This window comes from Corapipo altera, unplaced genomic scaffold, assembly GCF_003945725.1.
Source record: "Corapipo altera isolate COAL_440 unplaced genomic scaffold, ASM394572v1 51, whole genome shotgun sequence".
Lineage (NCBI taxonomy): Eukaryota > Metazoa > Chordata > Aves > Passeriformes > Pipridae > Corapipo > Corapipo altera.
In genome coordinates this window covers 9393205-9415967 of record NW_020884892.1, presented here as the reverse complement: position 1 = coordinate 9415967, position 22763 = coordinate 9393205, and the positions used below count along the sequence as shown (strand labels likewise).

The 22763-nt window shown below is 35.9% G+C and overlaps 1 protein-coding gene across 3 annotated transcripts in view; it reads left to right on the top strand.

The window, feature by feature from the left end:
* The window catches only part of MTBP (MDM2 binding protein), a 30776-nt gene extending 9174 nt beyond the window's left edge, over nucleotides 1-21602 (top strand). For 2 of the 3 annotated variants that reach the window (XM_027645614.1, XM_027645613.1), the window contains exons 10-22: nucleotides 523-589; nucleotides 2171-2288; nucleotides 4390-4563; nucleotides 5588-5701; nucleotides 7022-7186; nucleotides 7574-7667; nucleotides 8951-9106; nucleotides 11052-11147; nucleotides 13462-13728; nucleotides 15013-15259; nucleotides 16368-16481; nucleotides 18196-18261; nucleotides 19549-21602. In XM_027645614.1, coding sequence (XP_027501415.1) covers nucleotides 523-589; nucleotides 2171-2288; nucleotides 4390-4563; nucleotides 5588-5701; nucleotides 7022-7186; nucleotides 7574-7667; nucleotides 8951-9106; nucleotides 11052-11147; nucleotides 13462-13728; nucleotides 15013-15259; nucleotides 16368-16481; nucleotides 18196-18261; nucleotides 19549-19584 — 1714 coding nt within the window. In that variant the 3' untranslated portion in view covers nucleotides 19585-21602. Of the gene's footprint in view, nucleotides 1-522; nucleotides 590-2170; nucleotides 2289-4389; nucleotides 4564-5587; nucleotides 5702-7021; nucleotides 7187-7573; nucleotides 7668-8950; nucleotides 9107-11051; nucleotides 11148-13461; nucleotides 13729-15012; nucleotides 15260-15811; nucleotides 16482-18195; nucleotides 18262-19548 lie in introns of those variants that run through there. The other variant, XM_027645615.1, reaches the window with a different exon arrangement.
* Nucleotides 21603-22763: the final 1161 nt, after the last annotated feature.

Genomic DNA, 22763 nt, shown 5'->3' with positions numbered 1-22763 from the left:
TACCCTAACCATGACCAGATAGTGTTGATATTATCACACATATAATTTGTCTGTTGATGTGCATGCTATTTGTGGGAAAAGAATAGAGAAATGTTTTTTTCTGTGTGAGTTTAAAAACCCTGAAGCCTTGCTAATTAATGAATGTAGCATGCTTCACAATACAGGATCATTTGCCCACAAATCATGTTTTTATTGTGCAGGGGCAAAATCTGTGGCAAGATGTAGCAGAGCAGTTTTCTTTTTTGTGTGTATGCTGCAGAGATCTCAAGGTGTATTACTGTTGGTTTTAAATGTATCTGCTTTGGCTACTAGTCTTGGTGAAACAATAGTAGCTTAGGATGTATAAGTCTTCCATGATTTTGAATATATAAGTATCTGTGGTGAGTTTTGTATGTTTTGTGATACTGTTGTATCAAAGTGTATAAAAAATTAAACACTTGCAGTCCTTCTTTGAACTTGATTTGCAAAATTGAGATGCAGAGTTTTTTGTGAAGACGAGGTTCCTTAAATTGTTCCATTCAGGAACCTGTCAAGAACAAAGAAAACATCTACGCTGCTTTTGGACCAGATTTCTTTTCTCTCTGGGAAGGTGAAAGCTTCTTTTTATTTACATATAGCAGAAAAATGGAAGTATGTATATTGCCTATGAAAGATACAGGAATAATATTTTTAAGCCTAGTCTCTGTGTAAACCTCTTCAATATTTAGCTTTTAAGCAAATGGAGCTTTTAAAGATGTTTTTCTCTTTACCTTAGCTAAGTTTTAATCTGCTAAGACATTTTGCAACTTTTAATCGTATCCTGACAGATAATTTCTGTGCTATCATAATTGAACTATTGATTTTTTTAGCAAAAGGCTAAAAAGGCACATGTGCAGCCTACAAAATATATCTAGCTACTCTGAAGTGGTAAGCTTTTTTATTTTACATGTACATATTCTGCTTTTACGTTCTGATTTTGGATAAAAAGGGTTCATGAAACATTTACAATCCTATTTTCCCCTGCCCTGCTTTGCCTTGGAATGATAGTGTGATTATTCATAGCCACAGTATTGGTTTGAAGATGTTTTTCCTGAATATCACCTTTACATAAAAGGTGATATTAGGGAAGTTTTTTAGTGTTTATAAAATAAATCTATGCCAATCAAAACAAAACCTGCAATGTTAAAATGCTGGTACAGTTATTCTTAATAACTTATGTTCTTTATTTGCTGTGGAGATGGTATCCCATTATCAGGCTGTATGTTTCATTTCAGTTTATTATTTAGGGTTTTAGTGACTATTTTTCCCTCCTACCTCTCCATTCTCCATTATACTTAACCAGAAAAGGAAAAGGTCCTTTTTCTAGTGCTGTACCAAAAATATCTTCTAGAATGGTTTTATATTGGTAAATATCCCAGGTAATTTTCATTTTACATAAGGGTACTGAATATTTGGTCAAATATCTTTTACAGTCTAAGAGCTTGCATTTCCACTGGTTTTTTTTAAAGAAGAAGTCAAAACAGTCAAAACATGTTGTCAGGTTACTTTCTAGAGTCTGCACATGATGAATTGAATGTATTTTGAAGATAACAGTTTCTCATAGGGATTTTTTTTCAGTCTGCTACTGGAATTATTGTGCATTTGTAGGCTTTTCTAATACCTGTAATAGCATTGTTTTATTGCTTGAGTATTCTAACACATGTGCATTTTCTCTGTTAGTGCTTATTGACCTGGAATCTATATAGAGACATAAACCTAGTCCAGTATCTGATTAATGGAGAAGGGTAATATGTAGGAAGGAAAAAAAAATAAAATTGTTTTTCAAAGGAATGCAGAGTCACTGATACCAACTAATATCTGTGAATTCTGTTCTCATTCTGGATACTACTCTACAGTAGTGTTTGTAGCCAGAATATTGAAAGAATTGTAATAGGTAATAAATATCTTTTTATCTATAAAATAGAAATTCAGCAGTTAACGATCTCTCAACTGGACCAAGAAGTAAATAAAACTTTTACAGCTTCTATGTCAAATGCTGTTCCATTTTGATTGATGTGAATTCACAGATGTGTTAAGATGTTTTTCATCAATTGAAGTACATTTGAAATAATGCCAAATCAGTAGCTCAAGACTGAAATGTAAAACAGGTTTCAGTAATATTGCATGTGTTGTACTTGCTCTCATTATTCAGGTGGGAGCTTTATTTACATTGCCATGTAATGTAAGCAGTGTAGTGATCCCGTCTCCTGCCCAGCTGAGTACCAAGAAATGGAAGGAATATATGGCCAGGAAACCCAAGGTCATTACTGGTAGGTATAGTTGTGGCTATATCTGTTTGTGTATATATATGGTGAGTTTTTCCTGTACATTTGGGATTCTCTTTTTGTCTTCAATGAAATTAGGTCAGTGATTGTTGTATTCATTGACACAAAAGGATTTGGTGAAGGCAAGTTCAGCTATGCAAACTTTCAGGAAAAAATGGATAATAGCATCGTGACAAGCTTTGGGGAAACAATGCATCTCCTTTAAACCATTTTTGTGTCCTGTCTCTCAGCTAAGATCCAGCTTTCACACACCTTTGTAAGGTGACTGTGAAATCCATGGGCATAGAAGTTTGCTTCTGCAGATGGAATTCCAGCGTGCTTCAGTTAGGTGCTTCCCTTCTCTTTTAAGACTGACTGTTTTTGTTGCCAGCTGAAGATAGCTTTTGTAAACAGGTATGCAGATGAGGGTGGCTGGCAGACTGATATTATTTCAGCTCTAAGGGTAGGAAAAAATTGAGAGGAATTAGGAAGAGTTGTATAACAGGGCAAGAAGCTTAATTATGGAATGGATACTGGAAGTATATAGATTTAAAATTATCTCTGCATGTTTGGAGGTGGTAGAGAGGGTGTGAGATACATATATATATATATACACATATATATATACACATATATATATATACATATGCAGCAGCAGTATTTATGTTTATTGGAGAGATATGCTGATGCAGTCAAATGAGTGTGAGATCCCCAATGTCTGCAAGATCTCTCTCCTGTGTTCCAGTGGAAGGGTTTTGTTCAAGTATTAACTATAATATGATCAGTAACACACAATAGGTTCCTATTAGGCCTCTTGAATAAAATTTAGAATAGGAGGAGAAACATGGCCATTTAAACATGTTTGCTTTTTTAGTTGAAAAGTGTTGATTTTTTTTTAGTGGCTACTACTAATCTGACTGTACTAAGCATTTGTGAATCCTTAATGTCTTTGATCTGTGGGAAGGTGTAATTCTTGGAATTGGTAGTTCTCAAATGCTAAGATTAAAGTGAAAAATAAAAGCTTACCTGTGAGGAATCAGCTATGAGATGCCAAGATAAAATGGAAAAGGAAAATATTTCAGATTACTGGGGGAATGGGACAATAGTGAAAATGTTTCTGGAATCTTTTTTACTTTATTGTTCTATTTTCTTTCTCTGGATTTATATATTAAGGTAGCAGGGTTTGCCCTTCTCTTTCCTTCAGCTTCCAGCTTAAAATTTTCAAGAAATACTGGAATATTTTATATTTGTTACTAACAAAAATTTATAATGCTAATAAATATTAAGCTCCTGTTGCATTAATTATTGGGATAGTATTGCAAGTATGAAATTATTTGACTTTAAAAACTTAGTACATCAAGAAGTATTCATTCTCTCAATTGCTGCATCTACCAAGGTGCTATAAAATGTTTTCTGTCTAAAAAGATAGCAAACCCATCCTTCTACTTTTTCTGTCAAGTCCCACAGTAATTTAATTTCAAAACTGCAAAATATATGCCAGTGTTTAAAACCAGAATGTCTTTGTCTCTCACCCAGGCTATGCACAAGGGTAAAGGAGGGAGTGAAACTTCCATTAATGAATAATGCAGTGTCCTTGGGAAGAGAGTACAGTATTTCCTTTTCTTCTACAGTTGTATGTTCTTCCAGTGAACACTTATATTATTTCAATGCACATATGAAAAAAGGCCTTTTTTTACCTAGCAGAACAGAAACTTCTCTTCGCTGTTTCATGGTAGAAATGTACCTTTGCCACTTAAAGAACTTCTCTGAGTGGTGGTTGGAGTTTCCAGATATACTTTTTAGTCTGCATTAGAAAACTGACCCTCCTGACAATCACAGGAGTTGGGTGCTGGTAATATGCTGGCTTAAAGTCAGCAGCGTAGTCCAGCTCAGCTTTGCTGCTGTTGTTCATTTATTTTGCATGCTCTTCAGTTTGTAGCTTTACAGGGGGTAAATATCACCTGTAGTTGCTGTTTCTCCTCAAAAGATGCAAGATTTCTCACAGAACAGAAGAGAGCAAGTGTAAGAAATTTGATGGTGGATTATAGCTTGTTTTAAAGCTGTTTTTCTGAGGGTGTTTCACAGTTATGTCCTGATGTTTGTAAAGTTCCAGAAGTTGAACTGAAAGGAGAATCTTGCCGATATTATTTCTTGCTACAAGGCAACGGCTCTGGAGGATGTAAAGCAACCCTGATTCATTCAGCTGGCCAGATCAATGGTATGGCCACTCTTGCTGCAGTAAATGGAAGGTTAAAGACAAGAGCAGAAGAAACAGAGTCAAGTAAGAGTAATTGCTTCTTTATTTAAGAATATCTGAATGCAGGCAAATGCTGCTCAATTTCATATGTTCCTTTTATTCATTCCAGTCAGTGTTAAAATGGAGAAAACAAGAAAGAATATTACATTTTTTATAAATGTGTCTATTAGCAGTATTTGTCAAATTCATAAAAAATATAATGAGCTTATTTATTCACAGAATTTACTGCTACCATATTTTTTAAATCAACTATGTAAAGTTACAGTCAGTGAGATTAGTTGAAAATTTTTTTTTAAAGGGACATCCAGGTAATATTACTGCAAATCAAATTCGTGAAAACTTAAAGTTTAAAAAGTATGTATTGTTGATGTAAAGACTGCCCAGCCCATGCCAAAAAACGAGGTAAATATCTGTTGAAAATCCTATTTCACTGATGTATCAGCTGCTCCACTAGGTAAGAGCGTGTATCTAGACATTTATCTTAGAATAGTTATCCTGTTACTACTACACATGCTAGTTAACTGTACTAATTCCTGTATTTCTTTCAATAATGCTGACAAAGAAAAAGAGCACAGTGACCTGCATCTTATCCACTTAATTCCTTATTATCGAAATAAATCAGTGTGTGATATGACTGACTACTTGCCATTTATCCTAATTAAAATCCCATTACTACAGTGTCAGAGAACTGAAAGTCCTTGACCACATGTTGGGAGAAAACTTTTCTTTCTTTTCTGTTTTGATCCTAAGTATCAAACTTAGGATCTCTTTACCCTCTTTAAATGTTGGTCAAGTTAATTGTGTTGTCATATTGGTTTTGTACAGAAATTCAAAAACACTAGTCAGGCATCTCTTCCAAGTTATTCTGATGTTCAACTGTAAGTGGTTCGTTTGGGGTTTTTTTAATGATTAGCCATATTTGAAAGTCTGGTTGTTTCCTTTTAATATGAAATTTCTATGTCTGCAATGTTTATGTTTTCTAAAAAGAAGTAATGATTCCAAAGTCCTATGAGAGATTCTTAATAAAAACTTCTCTTAATCTGTACAGGTTTTTGTATTTCTGACTTTATCCAGTCGCTGCCACGCTTCTGTGGAGAGCAGATTGTACAAAGAGAAATGAAACTGTCTCATCTCCAAGTGTTTGCCTTGAAAGAATATCTCAGTAAGTAATGGGGAAAGCACTGGTAATTCTCATTAAAAGTATTTGAAAGCTCTTTATGTCAAACTGAATGTAATGGCTCAGTTTACAAAACTGAAGTGAGTTGATCACTTTGTGAAGAAATAGTAAAGGTTTAAAAAGAAACTTCGTAGTATGTTCATGATTGTGCATCAAATAATAAAAAAGAGAACACTGAATTAAGGTTGGTGGCTGCTTGTTACACTATTACTCTGACTGTTTGAGCATAGTCTTGGAATAATTTTGTGTTAATTCTGTGATGATTTTCCCAAAAACCCTTACTGTTGGATATGTCTTCTACAAAAATAAGAATTCTGTTTTTGATTTTTCAGAGTTTTTAAAAATTTATTCTTTATTGCAAAAGTCTTCAACAGCAGAGGAAAAATATGCGTTGGATATTTAGATTAGATATTTAGATTGGATATGTTAGATTTATCATGAAGCATCGTTTGTAACAGCTGAAAGGTCATCCTCTGTAGATTTTCATGACTTTGCAGAGAAGTACATTTGAGTGTCCTGATTTTTTTCCATCCAAGTCCATTGCTCTAAGAGACTCAAAAGAAAAATGCTTCTGAGAGATTGGCTGGCTTATAGAAAATGGCATTCTGTGAAGATAATATAAGTGTATTATGATTAACAGAATAGCAGCTTAACGAAAAGAAGATTCCTGCTAATAGTCTTGTCTTCCACCCCCTGCCCCTGCCAGCTTACAGTCATTCTCAGAGTCCTGTCAGCTTCAGCACTGAGCTTGGGGCTGCTTTAGAGCTTGTGTTTTAATTTCGAGTGGATCATCCATCTCCATTAGGATAAAGACTGAATAGGAGCAGTTGGGATTGACTGATCATCCTTAATCATACCAGAATTACCTGGCCCTGGATATTCTGACCAAAGAGACCAGAACAGGCTCTTAGTTACACTGAAGCCACACCTGCAACAGCAGCAAAAATAGGTGGGTGGGAGGCTCTGCAGACTGCAGCTTTTCACATTTAGGCTCAGCAAGTCCAAGATATTTGTCTCTAGGGCATCCAAACCTGGATGTACTCAGAAATGCATGTATACAGAAATTAAAGGATTGTAAAAATGGGATTCACATGTGACTTCAGCTATTCTCACTGCTAAGTTTTTTCACTTGTCTGTGGAATAAAACACCCATGTCTTGCTAAAGGGTACAATAGTAAGTGTCAAGTTAACTTACTTGTGTTATTGGTTTTGGGTGGATATTTTCTTCTTTAGTTAGTTTTTAGCAGGGTCCAGTTGTTTTTTGTTACTTAGTAGGTACAGTACCTTTACTTTTTCCTTTTATAGAGAGAAAGGAATTGACTAAGAAGCCTCCAGTTATTTCTACCAGTGAGTTCAAAGTTTTATTAAAACTTACAAGAGAATGTTTTTTGGACCTATGCAACACTAGTCTTCCTAACCATGATCTACAGAAGGTTTCCAGTAAAACTATGTCATGCACTGTGACTTGTGGTGAGTATTGTTATTTAGGAAATACGCTGCTTATTCTCTTTTGATGTTTTTTCCTACTGGTTGTCAGTTTGTTACTAAAAGAAGGAAAGTCTTTTACCAAAAGAGGAAAACATGGAAGGAAAAGTGAAGTAGCTTTCTAGGGTTTTTTTGCAAACTGAAATGACCCTTGCCTTACCTATTTCCTTTCTTTTCCTTGACAAAAAAATTGTGCAGAAAACATTTCTGATTGCATCATCAGACAGATTTTCTATTTATTTATGTAATTTATATATATGCATTAAGAAATATCTCTATATAAAGGAATGTGTATATATGGGTTTATACATATCTATTTCTTTAAACAATAAGATTGCTTATTAAGGGTTATCCACCATTTATTTCTTGCAGAGCCTGATTTAATGGAGACAAATCCATTGGAATGGCCAGAAAGACATGTTCTTCAGAATTTGGAAAACTTCGAAAAAAACAAACAAAAAATGAGGTAAAAATGAAACACTGGAGATTTTCTTTGCAGTGGCCATGGAACATTACTGTAGAGGAACTTCAAATGTTGATAGCCATTGTGTAAACTGTTTTCAAGTATATTATAATCTTTCAAAGAAAATATTGCTTATGACTAAAACTAATTTTCTGTCAATTTCCAAAGATGTATTTTCTGGGTATTTAAAGTAGTATTGTTTTGTATTTGATCGACTAAATGCAAGTGAAATTTAGCTTAAAATAGCATAGTTCTAAAACTAAATTACCAAAATGACACTTCTAGAAAATAGTAGCCTTGGCAGAAAAACATATAGAAGCTTTTCTTTCTCCCAACATGCCCTAAATAGTAGAGATAATTTAGCATTTTTTGTCAGCATGTCTTTCTAATCTCCTTATATTTCCAAGATAGTCAGTACTTAAGTCATGTCTCGAGTCATTTTAAAGTCGAAGATCCTATTGGCTTTATGCTTGAAATTTACATTTAGTTGTGTTTTTCCTTCAGTACTGTTCAAGTGAAACCTGTAGACCTTTTTGTCACTTAATACAGCTTATTGATTTAAGTTTGTTTCTCACTTCATAATAAGACTTAATAGTCTTTGCTGATCTTAATGTTTTTGCTGAGAGACCTTTACAGCCGGTTGTCCAACTGTCTTTTTCTTAATCACTTCCATCCCATTTCTCTCTTTCAAATACCATAGTTGGCCATGGCTTAGATTGGAGTTCTACATGTGAGGAATTCTCACATTAGATCTCTGCTTTTTAGTGGTTGTCGCTGTTATTATTATTAATGGCTTTTCTTTCTCAGACAGGTAAAGTTCTTCCTTCTAATTAACTTTTGAAAACCTTCCTGAAGGACCTTTCTGTTTCATAGTCAGTTAGTGTTTATTTCATTGTATTCTGAATGATGATCTTTCTTATCCTCTATCAGTGTACAGCATATTGCTCAACAGTAGAAAAGAGAGAACTTTGCTGTACTTGATTGAAGACACTAAAAAAGAGTGGAAGTTTGCATGCAGTAGTGGCTTTATGGTTCTAAATTCTTGAAGAAATTACTTCTTTTTAGTAATGCTACAGAACTTGCATCAAATATACTTTATCATGAACATTTGTGTGAACGTTCTCAAGGAGCCAGCTTATTCGTTTTACTTTGGCAATAGTTTGATTGTTCCAGACTAGCAGTTATTTAATTTATTTTTTTTTAATACCATGAGATTACTAAAAAAAAGGAAAAAAATCTTAGATTGGTCTTTGGTGTTTGTTTTCTTCTTTTTTTCCTTTTTTCAGAGTTTCTCTGTTTGCACATTCATCTGAGCAGTTGCTGGGGCATAAAGACGGCCAGCGGGAGTCACTGACATTGCTCGATGCTAAAGAATTACTGAAATATTTCACACCAGAAGGGCTACCAGTTGGTGATCTTCAGCCACTACAAATTCCCAAGCGGTAAGAATCCAGCATATTAAAGCAGACCATACTCAGAGCTGATGGAGGGGAGTTACAAATAAGGACTGATTGAGAGTCACAGAACGGTGTAGCTGGATATGAGTTTATAACTTGTAACATCCTTGCATCACATACCTGCCAGTGAAATCAACTGTTTTGGTCCTCCAGCCAGTCTTACTAATTAATTCTTTCAGGATCTGAAATGGGTGGAGATGATGATGATGTTTGTCCTATGCATTTAAATAACAAAATAATCACCTGAAGTGCAAAAAGTGTGCTAGTGGACTCCTGTCAAGCTGCTGAAATGTGTGCATTTCCAAAATAGTATTTCTATCCAAGCAGAAATACTGTGGCAGAACTTTAATTTTATTGGTGTGATTTCTTTCAGTGGAGGGGAGTCTAGGTGGGAAGAAAATTGAAGTGTAGAAAAGCAATAGCTGAGCCTGTTTTACTGTGTTCGTCTCCTGTCATGCTGGCCCAGAATTCCTATCTATATTTTTATGTGGTAAAGTGCTCCTTAAAGGAAGCTTATCTACTCTGGTGGCTTCACAAGTATTTATCCTTAGTGTGTCTGCTGGTAAGTATTAGTGTATTAACCAGTACTTTTGCAGCAGGAAGATTGATACATGCAGTTAATGGAGAAATTTTCCGGATCTGAACATCTGTTAGAGTTAAGGACAAACTGTGTGAGAGTCAGATAGTGTTTGCCTGTATTATTTGTGCAGTGTGTTACAGATTTCTAGGTAAGGCAAGACAATCTTTGCAGTCACTAGAATTATGTTTGTTGACCTTTTTAACGTTGAATAATAGAATCTGTAATGGACTTATTTGATACAGCCCTCGATCCTTTTTCAGACTTCATTATATGTAATAGGAATGCTTCTGAGAGGGAAAGGTACTGTAATATTTTGGATTTTCTGTAGGATTTTTAAGACTTCTGTAAAATACTTACTGGAGTTGTGAAACTAGCCTAAAGATGTTCTGAGCAGAGAATTCAAGCAAGTTAGAAAATATGCAATGAAGATTGAGAATCTTCTACTGAGTTGTTAGACCAACAGAAGGAATTAAGAGATTTTGAGAGAGACTGATGAAGTAAAGGCATGTTCACTTGTTTTTCATGTTTGAGTTTAAGTAGAAGTTTGATAGATTACAGTTTTGGCTGACAGTCTTTCTAAATTACCATCTTGCTGGATTCAGTATCACATCTTTCCTGGATGTTTTTCGCAGATAATTTTTACAGTGGTAATGGTGCAGAGACAGTCTGTGTGAATAAAATTTGAAGCAATGTGTACGTTTCAGATACTCCTATAGCTTGCCTTCATCTCTTCCCTTCTTTAGAGATAAATGAGATGTGACAGGGTATGCTGGGATCTGGCAACAAATGCTTTCTGTCTGTCTCGCTATGGCTTATTCTGTTGAAATACTTTCAAACAAATGCATTCATGTGATTCAGTTGCAGAGAGTTTCTAGCTGGAATTGAAATATCACAGGAGACAAGTGGTTAGTTATAAAGTCTGGGAAAGGTGACTGTGAGGTGAGACAACAAGCTAAAGGCAAGAAATTCACTGCTATAGTGCTGGATTGAGAAATGGGAGGTCATTTCCCAGTTCCTTTCAGTCCATTCTACTGCTCAGGTGTCCCATTGTGAAATAGAATGATATTTACCTGGGTTTATTGATAAGTTATTTGGAGCAGTGACCTAAACTGGTTGAAATGTCTAAGAGCTTCTGTAATATTAATAGTTCAGTAGGAATTAGTTAGTTGAACTTACATTGTCACTTCAATAAACATTTAATTTTCCATTGATGCTTTACCCCAGAGGCTTTGCCAAAGCTGGCATGCTGGTTTAGTCTTCCTATACCATGGCATTTGTTTCTGATTTTTGGAAGTATAATTTATCCTGACTGTAACTTGTTTAAATAGATCCGTATTTTTCTTTTTTCAGTGAAAATGCATTTCTTTTGACACCAGAGCTTACTCCTCGGAAGCTCAGAGGTTTGCCTTTTGAAAAAGCAGCTGGATGCCATTATCATGGACTTGAGTAAGTGTCTTGGCTTTTTTCCCCAGAATTATTTTTTAGTTTCCAGTCTGGGTATAATTGGAAATGTTTCAAGCAACATGTATGTTAATTAGGGAAAATTTTATGTATCCTTTTTCTTTGTTGGAACAACTTTGCATGTGCCAGCTCTCCCTTTCTTACCTTTATTTTAGTTACTGGTTTAAATTGCAACACTCCTGCCTTGATGGTAATGTAAAAACATTTAAGTTTTTTCTAAGCTGTACTGTTGTAGCTATTCTCAGTGTCTCTGTAAATTTTAATTCAGAACTAAAAGTGTCAAGAGAAATAGAGTTCATTAGTACATATCAAATTCCTGGGGCAGCACATGAGTGAAGTACGTACATAGCTCCTACTTTGATATTTAATTGTAGACACTTTTAGAACAGTCAGGAGGTTTATGAGACCTGCTGTGGTGCTACCTGTGTGTTCAGGGAACCTGAAAACAACTCCAGCAGGCAAGTGTTAGTGGTGAGAATGTTCAAAAGGATCAATATGATTAGGACTCTGTTTAGTCTCAGCCAGACAGAAATAGTTATTTGTTAAAGCTTCATCATATAATGTAGCTGTATAAAAATAGTTTAGAAAAACACCAATATATTGACATTGAGGAGAAGAGGAAAGACATACAGAAATGCTAGAGTAAATAATTCAGCATAACTCTTCCCTATCATTCCTGAGCTTGGAGGAGATGCTCCTTGAATATTCACCATTTCCCTTGGGCTCCTCTTCCCTCTGGAGGCTTTATCCCATGATACTCTACCAAGCAGATCCATGAAGAGGCCAAAGTCTAATCTTCTGAAGTCCAGGGTAGTGAGCTTGCTGTGTGCCCTCCTTGCTGCCCTGAGGATCTCAAACTCCACTAGTTAATGGTCACTGTAGCCAAGGCTGCCCTTGAGCTTTCACACTCCCAACCAGCTCCTTCTTGTTGGTGGGAGGGAACAAGGTCCAGCAGAGCATCTCCCCTCACTCGGAAAAGGAAGTTATCAGCTCATTCCAGGAACCTCCCAGACTGCCTATGCCCTGCTGTATTGTCCCTCCAACAGGTATTGGGGTGATTGAAGTCCCCCATGCAGACCAGGACTTGTGAGGCTGTTCCTATTTATGATTAAAGTAAATTTTTGGTGTAATGAACGTGTGCCAGACACTTGAATCCTGTGTTGCAAAGAAAAAGTAATTGCCATTAAAGCAGTGAGTAAAATGGCAATTTAACTTGTAAAGTTAAGTAGGTTTTTTTATCTTTATAGGGGATGTGACTACTCGGGGGACTGAGAATATAATAAGGAAAATTAAATACCTTGACATTTTTAAGTTAAGAGAGCTTACTGTCTTATCAGATAATGAATTTATTTCTAGTGGAAAGTCTTACTCAACTGTAGAAATGGACTCATCAGTCAGTTATTAGAAAAGTGAATTTCTCCCTGAATATGAAGATACTCTGAAGAAAGTAGAAAAATCAGATCTAGCAATTTAATATGACTTCATGTTAAGAGACAAAAGTAAAGAATGTGTCTAGAGTTCCTAAGAGTGGAAAACATTGCTGAGCAGCTTGGAGGGTGGGCTGAGTGATAGCTCACACTGCTCAGAATAATTCATAGAAAAAAGGATGCAATAATACTGGACAATACTGTTACCTTTCCCCAGCAGAGGTAATGTAAGTTTCTGGGTGATGAAACACTGAGCTCTTCCAAGGAATCTTTGAAATCATTTGCACCAGAGAAAAGTTAGTTAAGATGGGTTTTGTATTGTTGTAATCCCTTCTGTAGGTTTCACTGAGCTAGAAGTACTCATTTGGTATCTTTCAGCTCCACTGTATTTAATACAATTTGTTTTGTTGATTTCATTGATTGAACTGCTTATTCACTGTAGTCAATAAGAAACTTTTTTGTATTTTTAACATTTAAAAAATGTGAATCTCTCATACAGCAGTGTTTATCTGGGACAAAGCTAAAGGTTTCACTTCAAAGGTGCAGTTAGCAAACACTTTTTGTTCAAGGAAAAAATTCTGCTAATGTCCATGGAAATCTTATTTATAAGACCACAGTCTTATAAAGTCTTATTTATAAAGACTTGCAAAGAATATATGATTCAGCTTCTTTGTTGGAGTTGGACTTAAATATAGCTAAATCCATAAGGTATGTGTTAATTTACTGGGTGGTTATAAATTATCTTTCAGAACAATACATCAGTTCAAATGAAAAAAAGTTTTGCAGTTCACATGATTGTCAAAAGTAAGTTTTTCTGATTGTAATAAAGCAGAGACTTTCTCTCACAGGTTTCTCACCAATTTCAATTTCAGATATTGTCTAGACGACAGAAGAGCCTTAGAGAGAGATGTGGGATATGCTGAACTTCAAACTCGTCTTATTCGCTATGAAACTCAGACTACTTGCACCAAAGAGTGCTGCCCTGTGCCAGTTGTCTTGAGTCCTCTCCCATCTCCTGCAGTCTTGTCAGAGCCTGGAAGTGTCCCTGATGGAGAGTCTTTACAAAGCGAATTCAAAACAGAGACATCAAGGCTAAAACGCAGATCAAAAGACTTGGATTGCTTTTATCCCAAGAAAAGGTAATGCACTGAATAAAATGAATCTTTAGCATGAAGTATTTCAGTAGTCTCTTGTGAACTGCATCTTTTCTTTCATCTCAAAATGTTTTAGTGAAGCTATCTAGACAAATGTTCTAGTTGTTTAATCCTCCTCTGTGGACTCAATTTTTTTTCTCAAGTGTGACCTCTCATTGATAGCATTAGATTAATCAAAACCCATGTGGCACAGGCACCTTTTATTTAAGAGATGCGGGGTTGTATCTTGCAGTGTCTCAAGTGCCTTTGAAAAGATGACAGATAGCCTCATCTAGGACTGAAACTGTCACTGCTTCTGCAGTACAAATAAACAACTAGAGGTTTGGAAAGCCAAGTACTGTACAAACAGAATAATTGAATTGCTAATCCAAAGGACTGCTGGCATAAGATGACCTACCAGAATTCAATCTTGTTGTCAGCCTTGTTTATTAAAGTCTTTTCTGCAACTTTAGTTTTTAAGATTTTCCTTTGTACCTTGTCCTCACTCTGAAGCTGCAAAGTCTTTGTGTCAATGAAAAATAGCTGCTATGTAACACTATTTCTGAATGCATTTTTTACTGTAATACTTCACTTCGTCCTTCTTTCCAGTCTGATACCCTTTGCAGTATAATCACACCAAGCCTTTAACAGAGGTATGGTTTTAGGAATATATATATCTTTTGCAACCTACTCTGAATAGTTAGAAGAGAAGATGTGATTTTATCTAACATTTCATGAATTAGAGTTTTGGAATAACTAGCACTCTTACAGTTAAAGGATCAAGGATTACAATGTTCCCAGAGAACTATAATGCCCAACTTCCCGTAGTTAAAGATGAGTTCTGACATTCCTGTAGGGCCAAAAGAAATGAGGTAGTTTCAAGAACCTTTCTTATCCTAAGACTGGGGGCCAGCAAACACTGTTCTTCCTGACTATCTAGATGAAGGGTCCATTTGCAAAACTACCCCTTCTTCCAAAGAGTTTCATTTTCATCATTATCTGGTTTCTTCAGTTTGTTTCTGGAATTTTTTAATCAGAGGTTTAATGGGTCTGTATATCAGAGACCGATCCAGTCAGTAGAGTGTTCTTCTAATACAAAAAAATGTTATATAATAGAATCCTGTATTCCTGTCTGCTCTTTTCAGATGCTGTTGGCAAGAAGGCACTTATTTCTTTTAAGCAGTAGCCTCCATAGTAGAAACAATGGCACCAAAAGACTCAGTAAAAAATCTGAAAGTTCTTTTATCTTTTTTGTTTGTTTGTTTGTTTGTTTGTTTAACTTCCTTCTAGGCTAACCAAATCTGAGAGTACAGATTCCCTCCTCTCTCAGGCCAGTGGAAGTAGCGGGAGTCACTGTGCGGTTGCGGTAACAAGGAGGTGCTCTGAAAGATCAGCTGCTTTAGCTGTGATGCCACTGAAACAGCCTGGCCAACCCCACAAAGTGACCACTAAGGCTGGCTCAGCCAGTCGTGTAAATGCTGCCCAACCTGAGACCTTAAAGCCAGCAAAGGAATCGAGATCCCAGAAGCATACAAGGGTAAAGGTCTATGTTGTTTGCTTAGTGAAGAAGCATCTTGCTTAACTTCTTTCCATGGGACTTGATTTTTTACATTTTTTAACTCAAAGTGAACTGTCTTTATCTCTTTTTGTTATTAAATTTCATTCTGTTCGTTTGTGCAAGTGAATCTGGAAGGCACTGTGGAGAGTGCTGCGAAAGCAAGGAATGAGAAAGTATGTAAAGGAGTATTTTATCATGCCCAGGGAATTAAGGCTGAGAGAGATAACAACTAGGAATAAAAAAGGTGGGAATGAATATCAATGGAGTTATGAAATGTAAAAGATTAATATAAAACCTAAAAGCACCAAAGAAATACCTGTGCTGGAAGGGTCGAAGCCATTGTGGAAGAACAGACTGTTCTGAGAATAAAAAGATATTCCAATAGTTGTACAAGTCCATTAATTGAGATAACATTTAAATACTTTGGTGCAATAATGTTTACTTAATAGCTGTATATATTAGGAGTGCCATTTTTAAAATACAGTACACAAAACTGTTTCTGGAATGATGCTAACTTTAAATTAATCCCAGGATACAGAGGACCCTGCAGGAATGCTGATGTACTGTGAGTGGCAAGTTGGGATTGCCCAAGTAAGCAAATTGGTGTGACTCATTCAGACCTACAGTAAAGTTTAAACATCTCTGATACAAAAAATGTCAGAGGAAATTTTCCAATATGACTTTAGTGTCTGATTTAGATTTTTTTTTAATATGGATGCATCAAAGAAGGAAATACCAGTCTAACGAAAAGTTATCTGTTTATATATATTATTTTGGAGGAAATAAAACTCAAGCCAATATCAATTGTTTTGTCTTCCAAGCTCCATGTGAATATTTGATGATCCTTTACATTGCTTTGACGTGTAAGCATTTTCTTAATTTTTTAGATGAAGGGAATGGAAACAGATTGTTAAATAACTCTGCTCAGATTTGGTCAGTGGGTTGATGGCATTGGGGCAATGGATTAAAGAAAGAGGCAAGAAAAAAGATCAGGTTTTCTGTTTTGGGTTTTTTTTTACTTCCATTGGACAATTTTTCTTGTCAGTAATTGGGCTGAACTTTTGAGTGTGTTTCTGCTGTTTCCAAGATGCTGAAGGAGGTGGTTGCTAAGACTCTTCAGAAACATGGAATTGCAGAGGATCACAAGTGCTTTGCATCATGCAGCCAGCGTCTGTTTGAGATATCAAAGTTCTACTTAAAGGTAACTAGAAGACATGCTCTTACAGTTCTTTGTTCTTAGTTAAGTAAGTCTACTCCTGAATAAAACTTGAGATAGACTGTGGGATATTCACACTTGATTAAGACAATATTTCCCAATATGTTAGTAGTGTATAAAAGGTGTGGATAAACCTTTAGGCTTGTTGTCTAATGCAGAACATAGTTTTACAGTACATTTTGGTGGTGTCTTATTTGTTTTTAAACCTTATAAAGCAGTACTCTTCTATGTGAGATAACACCTTAAAGCATGGATCTGTTCTGTCAAGTCATACTTTATTGCTTCCTTAGCTGTTGTAGCTATCTCACAGCTGTAGCTGTGACAGCTCAACTTCTCCCTTGTTTTAAGGCTGTTGGCTCAATAAGTAGCTTACAGAACTGACTTAGAAATTCTAGTTCTCTGACATGCTCACAGAAGTCACTGCAAATGTGCACAGCTATCTAACATATACCGGCTTGGCAGCACTCTGTAGAATTGCATCAACCTCATTTTTGGAAGGAGATGAGAATTCTTTCCACAATATCTAAGAGACTTTGTGAGTCAATGCTTAAGCCATGTTACTTGGTCTGGGCACAAAATCAAGTTCAGTTACAGTATGGGGTGTTTAAAAGCTATTGCTCACAAGCTGAGCTGCTGTTCCTGCTCATTTGCATGTGTTTAGCCTATGTCTACGGGTGAACTAAGTTTAGACAACTTCAGTAGAGGTGATTTAAGGTAAACGAAGTTGCAGTTGAACAGGGCTGATTGTTTACACGGACAATCTGAACATCTTGCTGATAAGCACCAACTTCTTAAATAATTGGAACACATTTCACAATTTGGAACACAGTTGCACAGTCATTCTGTGAGTTCTTCTGGGATCTCACTGAAATATGCCCTGATGGAAGGTCTCCTAATCCAAAAGCAGAAAGGGCTGCATGTAGGGATGACTGAGTAGGGCAGATCAGATGGGTTCATGGTTCCATTCCAAGTAGAAGAGCAAAAGGAAGAATATTACAGTGATCCTGTCCTTTGGAAAGCTGATCTAGAGAGGTGTCACAGGATTTTGTTCTCCTGAACTGTGTTACTGCCCCAAGTCTGTGGGGACCCTTTCTTTGAATCCTTTTGTTTGCTGCATATTTCAGAAGCATGATATCATAGGTATCATTTTCCTTGGGAGACAAGTAGTAAATTAATTTTCTTCCTCTTTAGGAGAAATTTTATTCTTGCTTTGTTTAAAAGAGTAGATGAGGTTGGACTAATTAACTGGACTGCTAAACAGATAAGCCATTCTACATTTTTCCTTTCTTGCACTGATTTTCTTTTTGGATGTCCTCTTCTCTGTTCTTTGCTGGATCTCTGCATTGCAATCTAAGCTCACAGCTGATTTCCATGTTTATATAGAAATAAGATTTCAACCAAATGGTCAGAACTTTGGATATCATTTAGGAAAAAAAAATTCTGGAAATGGGCGGAAGGTTAGGAAGGCTCACACACTTGAGTACTAGGGTTGGACTTCAGTAAGGAAAGCTGCAACCCACTGGAATAGATGTGAATTACTTCCTTTTTTCATAAAAAAAGCAAAGTCAAATAATTCTTCTGTTGCTCAGAACAAGGTGATGAAAGTGTAACATCACCCTGGTTATTGGGGCTCTTATAACCCAAATTAGAGTCACCATACAAGTGTGCTGATTCCTGTGGCTTTTTGTTTCATATCTAGGATCTTAAAACTTCTAGGGGACTTCTTGATGAAATGAAGAAAACAGCAAATAGCAATGCTAAACAGGTAAGACCATTTGTTTGTTTCTGTAACTAGCCAAGGCTAAATGTTGCTATGGCAACTTGGTTGTAGGATGGTTTAGTCCACAGCTTTGAGAGATGAAGAGAATACTTCAGTGAAGAACACTCTTCCTTGGCTGTGGGTCTTCTTTCAGTCCGATCTCACAGAAACTTCCTCTCAATCAGTAGTCCCATCCAGTTGCATATATTCAGGATTTGGATGGTATTCTAGTTATAGCTGTCTATATGATGTGCCACAGTGAGAAATGGAAATGAAGGCAATAAATGTTTCTACATCACTGAAACAAAAAAATGAGAGATGAGATTTTTCTTCATTAGAGGGAAGCCTGGATCATTAGGGAATTGTTCTTTTCTTGTGTTGAAGTAAATAACATTTCTTTTCAAAGGTTAGGAAGTAATAAGAGGGTCTATAAAAGGAAATAAACTTCTTAAAAGAAGCAATGAAAACTAGTAATTTTAAGCTTGGGAGTAACTGTAAGCACAAGGGATATCAGGTGAGTTTATTTGTGTGTAAAGTGAGACTTATGTGGACAGTAGCACAGAGTAAATCATAGAAGTAAATACCCCTCCAGAAATTAAGTAACTGATTCTGAAAAATACACTGAAGTGACTCCATGATTGCGAAAAAAAAAGTGTTATGCATAATTACAGTACAGTTTTCAAAATCATAAATTAAATGGAAAAATTTGAACTGGTATAGTTAAGTAATAAAACCCAAACTCTCAAGGAAAACTGCTAGATCCCTGCAGAATTTATTCTACAAGAGCAGTATTTGCTGTGTTCTGTACTGTCCTCTGTTGTGAATGGCTTCCTACAGATGATAAGGTTTCAAAAACTGCATGGGTTGTGATGTTCGGTGTTGAACTGGGCTGTTGTCCTGATACACTGCTTCTCACCACCATCTTTGTCTGGGGATAAAGCAGGTAGTTTTGTGAATGTTTGCTGTCTGCAAAAGAGGCGTTAAAATTGGTGTTCTCCTAAGCTGCTCACTGCTCCCTGTATTGGAGAATATTTTGAAATTACCTTATGTAATCTATAATTGCCAAGGACTAATCAGTGGTCTGAACAACTGCCCTGCTTGGAAAGCAGCAGTAACAAAGGTGGTAGATAAAGCAGTGCACAAATTGTCCTTTATTCTTTCTTCTGCTGTTTAGTAAATACCACACAGATGATGACAATAAAGAAAGAATTGATAAAATGTGTGAGATATTATTAAGTTACTTTCGAGACCTGGAGTTATGAAAATGGTTTGCTTTCTCATTTATTTGCCCAGGTGATTGAATGGGTTTTGGAGAAGACTGGCAAGTAGAAGTACTGTGTGGATGCTATTCACACCTTCATAGGAACTGTGGGGACAGAGCACTTCTGACTACAAGAAAATCATTGTACTGCCTGAGGCACACGCATACAGATCTGCACACTGGTGGTCAGTGTAATTATAGAGACTCATCCTTAAAGCACAGTAGCAAGAGTTGAAACTTTTTATACTGGAAGTTTTAATTATTTTTTTTTTAATTCAAATGAAAAAAGGTTTTATTTTATATGCATATTTATTATGTTTGTTAAAAGGAATATAGCTTAACTTGGTTTGATAAAGCTTTGTATGTTTTTCAACCAGTATATATGTTTTTTATGTGAATAAAAACCCCAACAGATTTAATTTCGATAACAGCCTCTTTGGTTTACCTTTTTGTGTGAAGACCTCCACTCTATTTATTACAGCTCACTGTTGTATAGACAGCTGTTTACAGCATTGGCCATTAACATTTCGTACGCTAATTAAGAGCAGTTTCTATTCTGCAGATGAAAGCAAAGGTAATTAGAATTCAAGTCACAATTATCTCCGTGTTGTAGTAGAAGGAAAAAAAGAATGTCTTTTGAAACTTGATGGGAGGTCCCATTAAAGAAAGGATCACTTTACAAGCTGAATTTCTGGTATAATTTCCTGCGTGCTCTTTGTAACACTCCTAGAAAAAAATTTAAAGAGAAGTCTGAGATCTCCTGTCCTGGAGGAGGAGAAAATCAAAGCGAAAGCAGTAATGATGATGGTGAGAGCTGGCAAAGAGCTGGCAAACTGTGCTGAAATGTAATGGAAAGAAGAATTTTTACCTGTTCCACGTGTTACAAGTACAGTAAAGGACTAAATTCAGCCTCAGTTTGCTGAAGTCTCAGGCATGTACCTGGCTTGTACTAATGTAATTATTCAAGTTAGTATTATTTTGAGATGAGGAGTTCCTACCAAAACAAACAGATTTCACAGCTTTCAGTATAAGGATTTCCTATTAATCATATAAACTAACATGATTGATAGAGAAGCACTGCTTTTGTTTGCTGTATTCCCCTGGCAAGAAAATATATTAAGCAATACAAATATAAATGAAATCTAATGTGATGAAAAAGTAAATGAACTAAACCATGTGGAGGTTAGACTAAATACTGTAAAATCTACATATTCTCTAAAAAGCCTTCCTGATTTTGTGGCATTATTCTTTGCTTAATTCTGTTTCATGTAAAGCTGAGCCCTAAGGAGGTTTTTCGTGTCTAACAAGATCTTGTGTTAATCTGTTCCTTTGTCTCTCTGTTTACTGTTCTCCTGAACTCTACAAGACCTTGGTTTAACTGCACTCTGAGCTGCAAGAGGAGACCTTTCTAGTTGTTCTACTGTGACAGGGGGCTCTAGTGAGTACCGTGTGCATCTTATCCCAGGACAAACATAACTACTTATGAGACGCATTTCATTTGCAGAATGCCACACATCCACAGCATCCTGGTTTTACTGATTTGGTGAAATAGAAATGCAATGAAGAGAGATACTTAAATAATGATTTGATAAGTGCATGCATGAAATTGCTCCAGTGTAATGATTACTGTGTATGGCTCACATTTCTTCGCATTCAACACAGAAAACAAGAAATTAATCAAGACATTAATCTTCCTTAACATCTTTTAGTGAATAAAGGAAGTCTCTACTTCCAAATAGAGAAAAGCTGTAAGTTATAGCCTTATCTCTTCAGCCTGAATGCTGATACTTTTGTCTGAGTACTAAAGCAAGCCACTGAAAGTTGTCTTTTCTACTTAATTTTGAGAGGTTTATATATGTGTAAGTACAAAAACTTTGTAGTTAATAAATTATGCCTAAGTCGATAAGCAAAAGTACAGGAACTTTACATTTCATAAAATCCTCAGGGCTAACTGCCATAAGCAAAGCAAACACCTTTCAGAAAAGTAATTAATACTCCTGAACTGTTCAAGTAGAGCCCGAAAGTTATTGTTTTAATTAATTCTGCAGACTCAAAGGCTGGCCTGAAATAATAAGCAGGAAAGCAGTTAGGGAAACACAAGCATTTTGATGTATTGTTTATTTGCATGATTCCCAGTCCTGAACTAATACACTGCTCCCATGTCTCATTTGCTCTTTATCTTGGTGGTTTTTTAGGGTATGTGGCAGCTGGTTTATTACTGTGGATTAGTAACACTGTGCCCCATTTGAGCTGTGATAACTGTCCTTGTCCAAACACTTAACCTATAAAAAACATGCAAAATAGTTTGACCTGGTCTACTGTAACAGCACTGCAGCAAATTATAACTACAACATACTCTATTGTAGTTCAAAAACCTCACACCAAGAGTTCCCACCAGCTGATGTGTTTCAACTTCCGTGATGCAGAACAGAACATCACATCTTGCCTCTGAACTTCAGATTATTTTCTTGTTTCTGGCTACTGAAGCCAAAATCCAGTTTGCCCTATGCATGGGTGCTTGCTTTCATGTTTTTGCAACTCAGTATGTAAATCATATTCACCAGTACACATTTATAGTTTACCCATAATCCATCCATACTATAGAATAAGCACATAACATAACGTACCATAATATAATAACATTATGTATTATAAGCATATAATCCATCCATTTTATGTGCTTATATTACCCAAAGGATTGGGGTAGGACAACACTGGTGTGGTTGCAATTCCTTGGTGATAGAACTGCTTGCAGTATTACAGCATTTGCATGATGGCTGTCACTGGGCTACCACAGAACTTAGCTTGGGTACAAATCCGTGTCCAAATTCACAAACTTCCTTTTCCAAATTCACAGTTCTCCCTTGGGATTTGTCTTCTAAATTTTTTTTGTAATGCCTCCCATTATTTACTTAGAAAAGCTAATCCCATATGGGAAGAAGGTCATCACCTTTGTTAAAATGTTTTCCCCGTCATGCTTTAAATTAAACTTTTGCCATGGTTAATCTAGGGGTCCATTTATATCAAGCAGGCTCAGTTTCTCAAAATTTTGCTAGCATATTATTAATATCTGCTCTTTAAAATCAAAGTCATCACTGAATTCAAAAGTGTCCATTTTAGATACAATTCTCAATTACTTTATAGTAATAATATACACAGTGTGTATACATTATTATGTAATATGTATATATTACACACTGTATTAATGGTCTCTCTATATAGTAAATAACCTCAGTAAACATCAAAT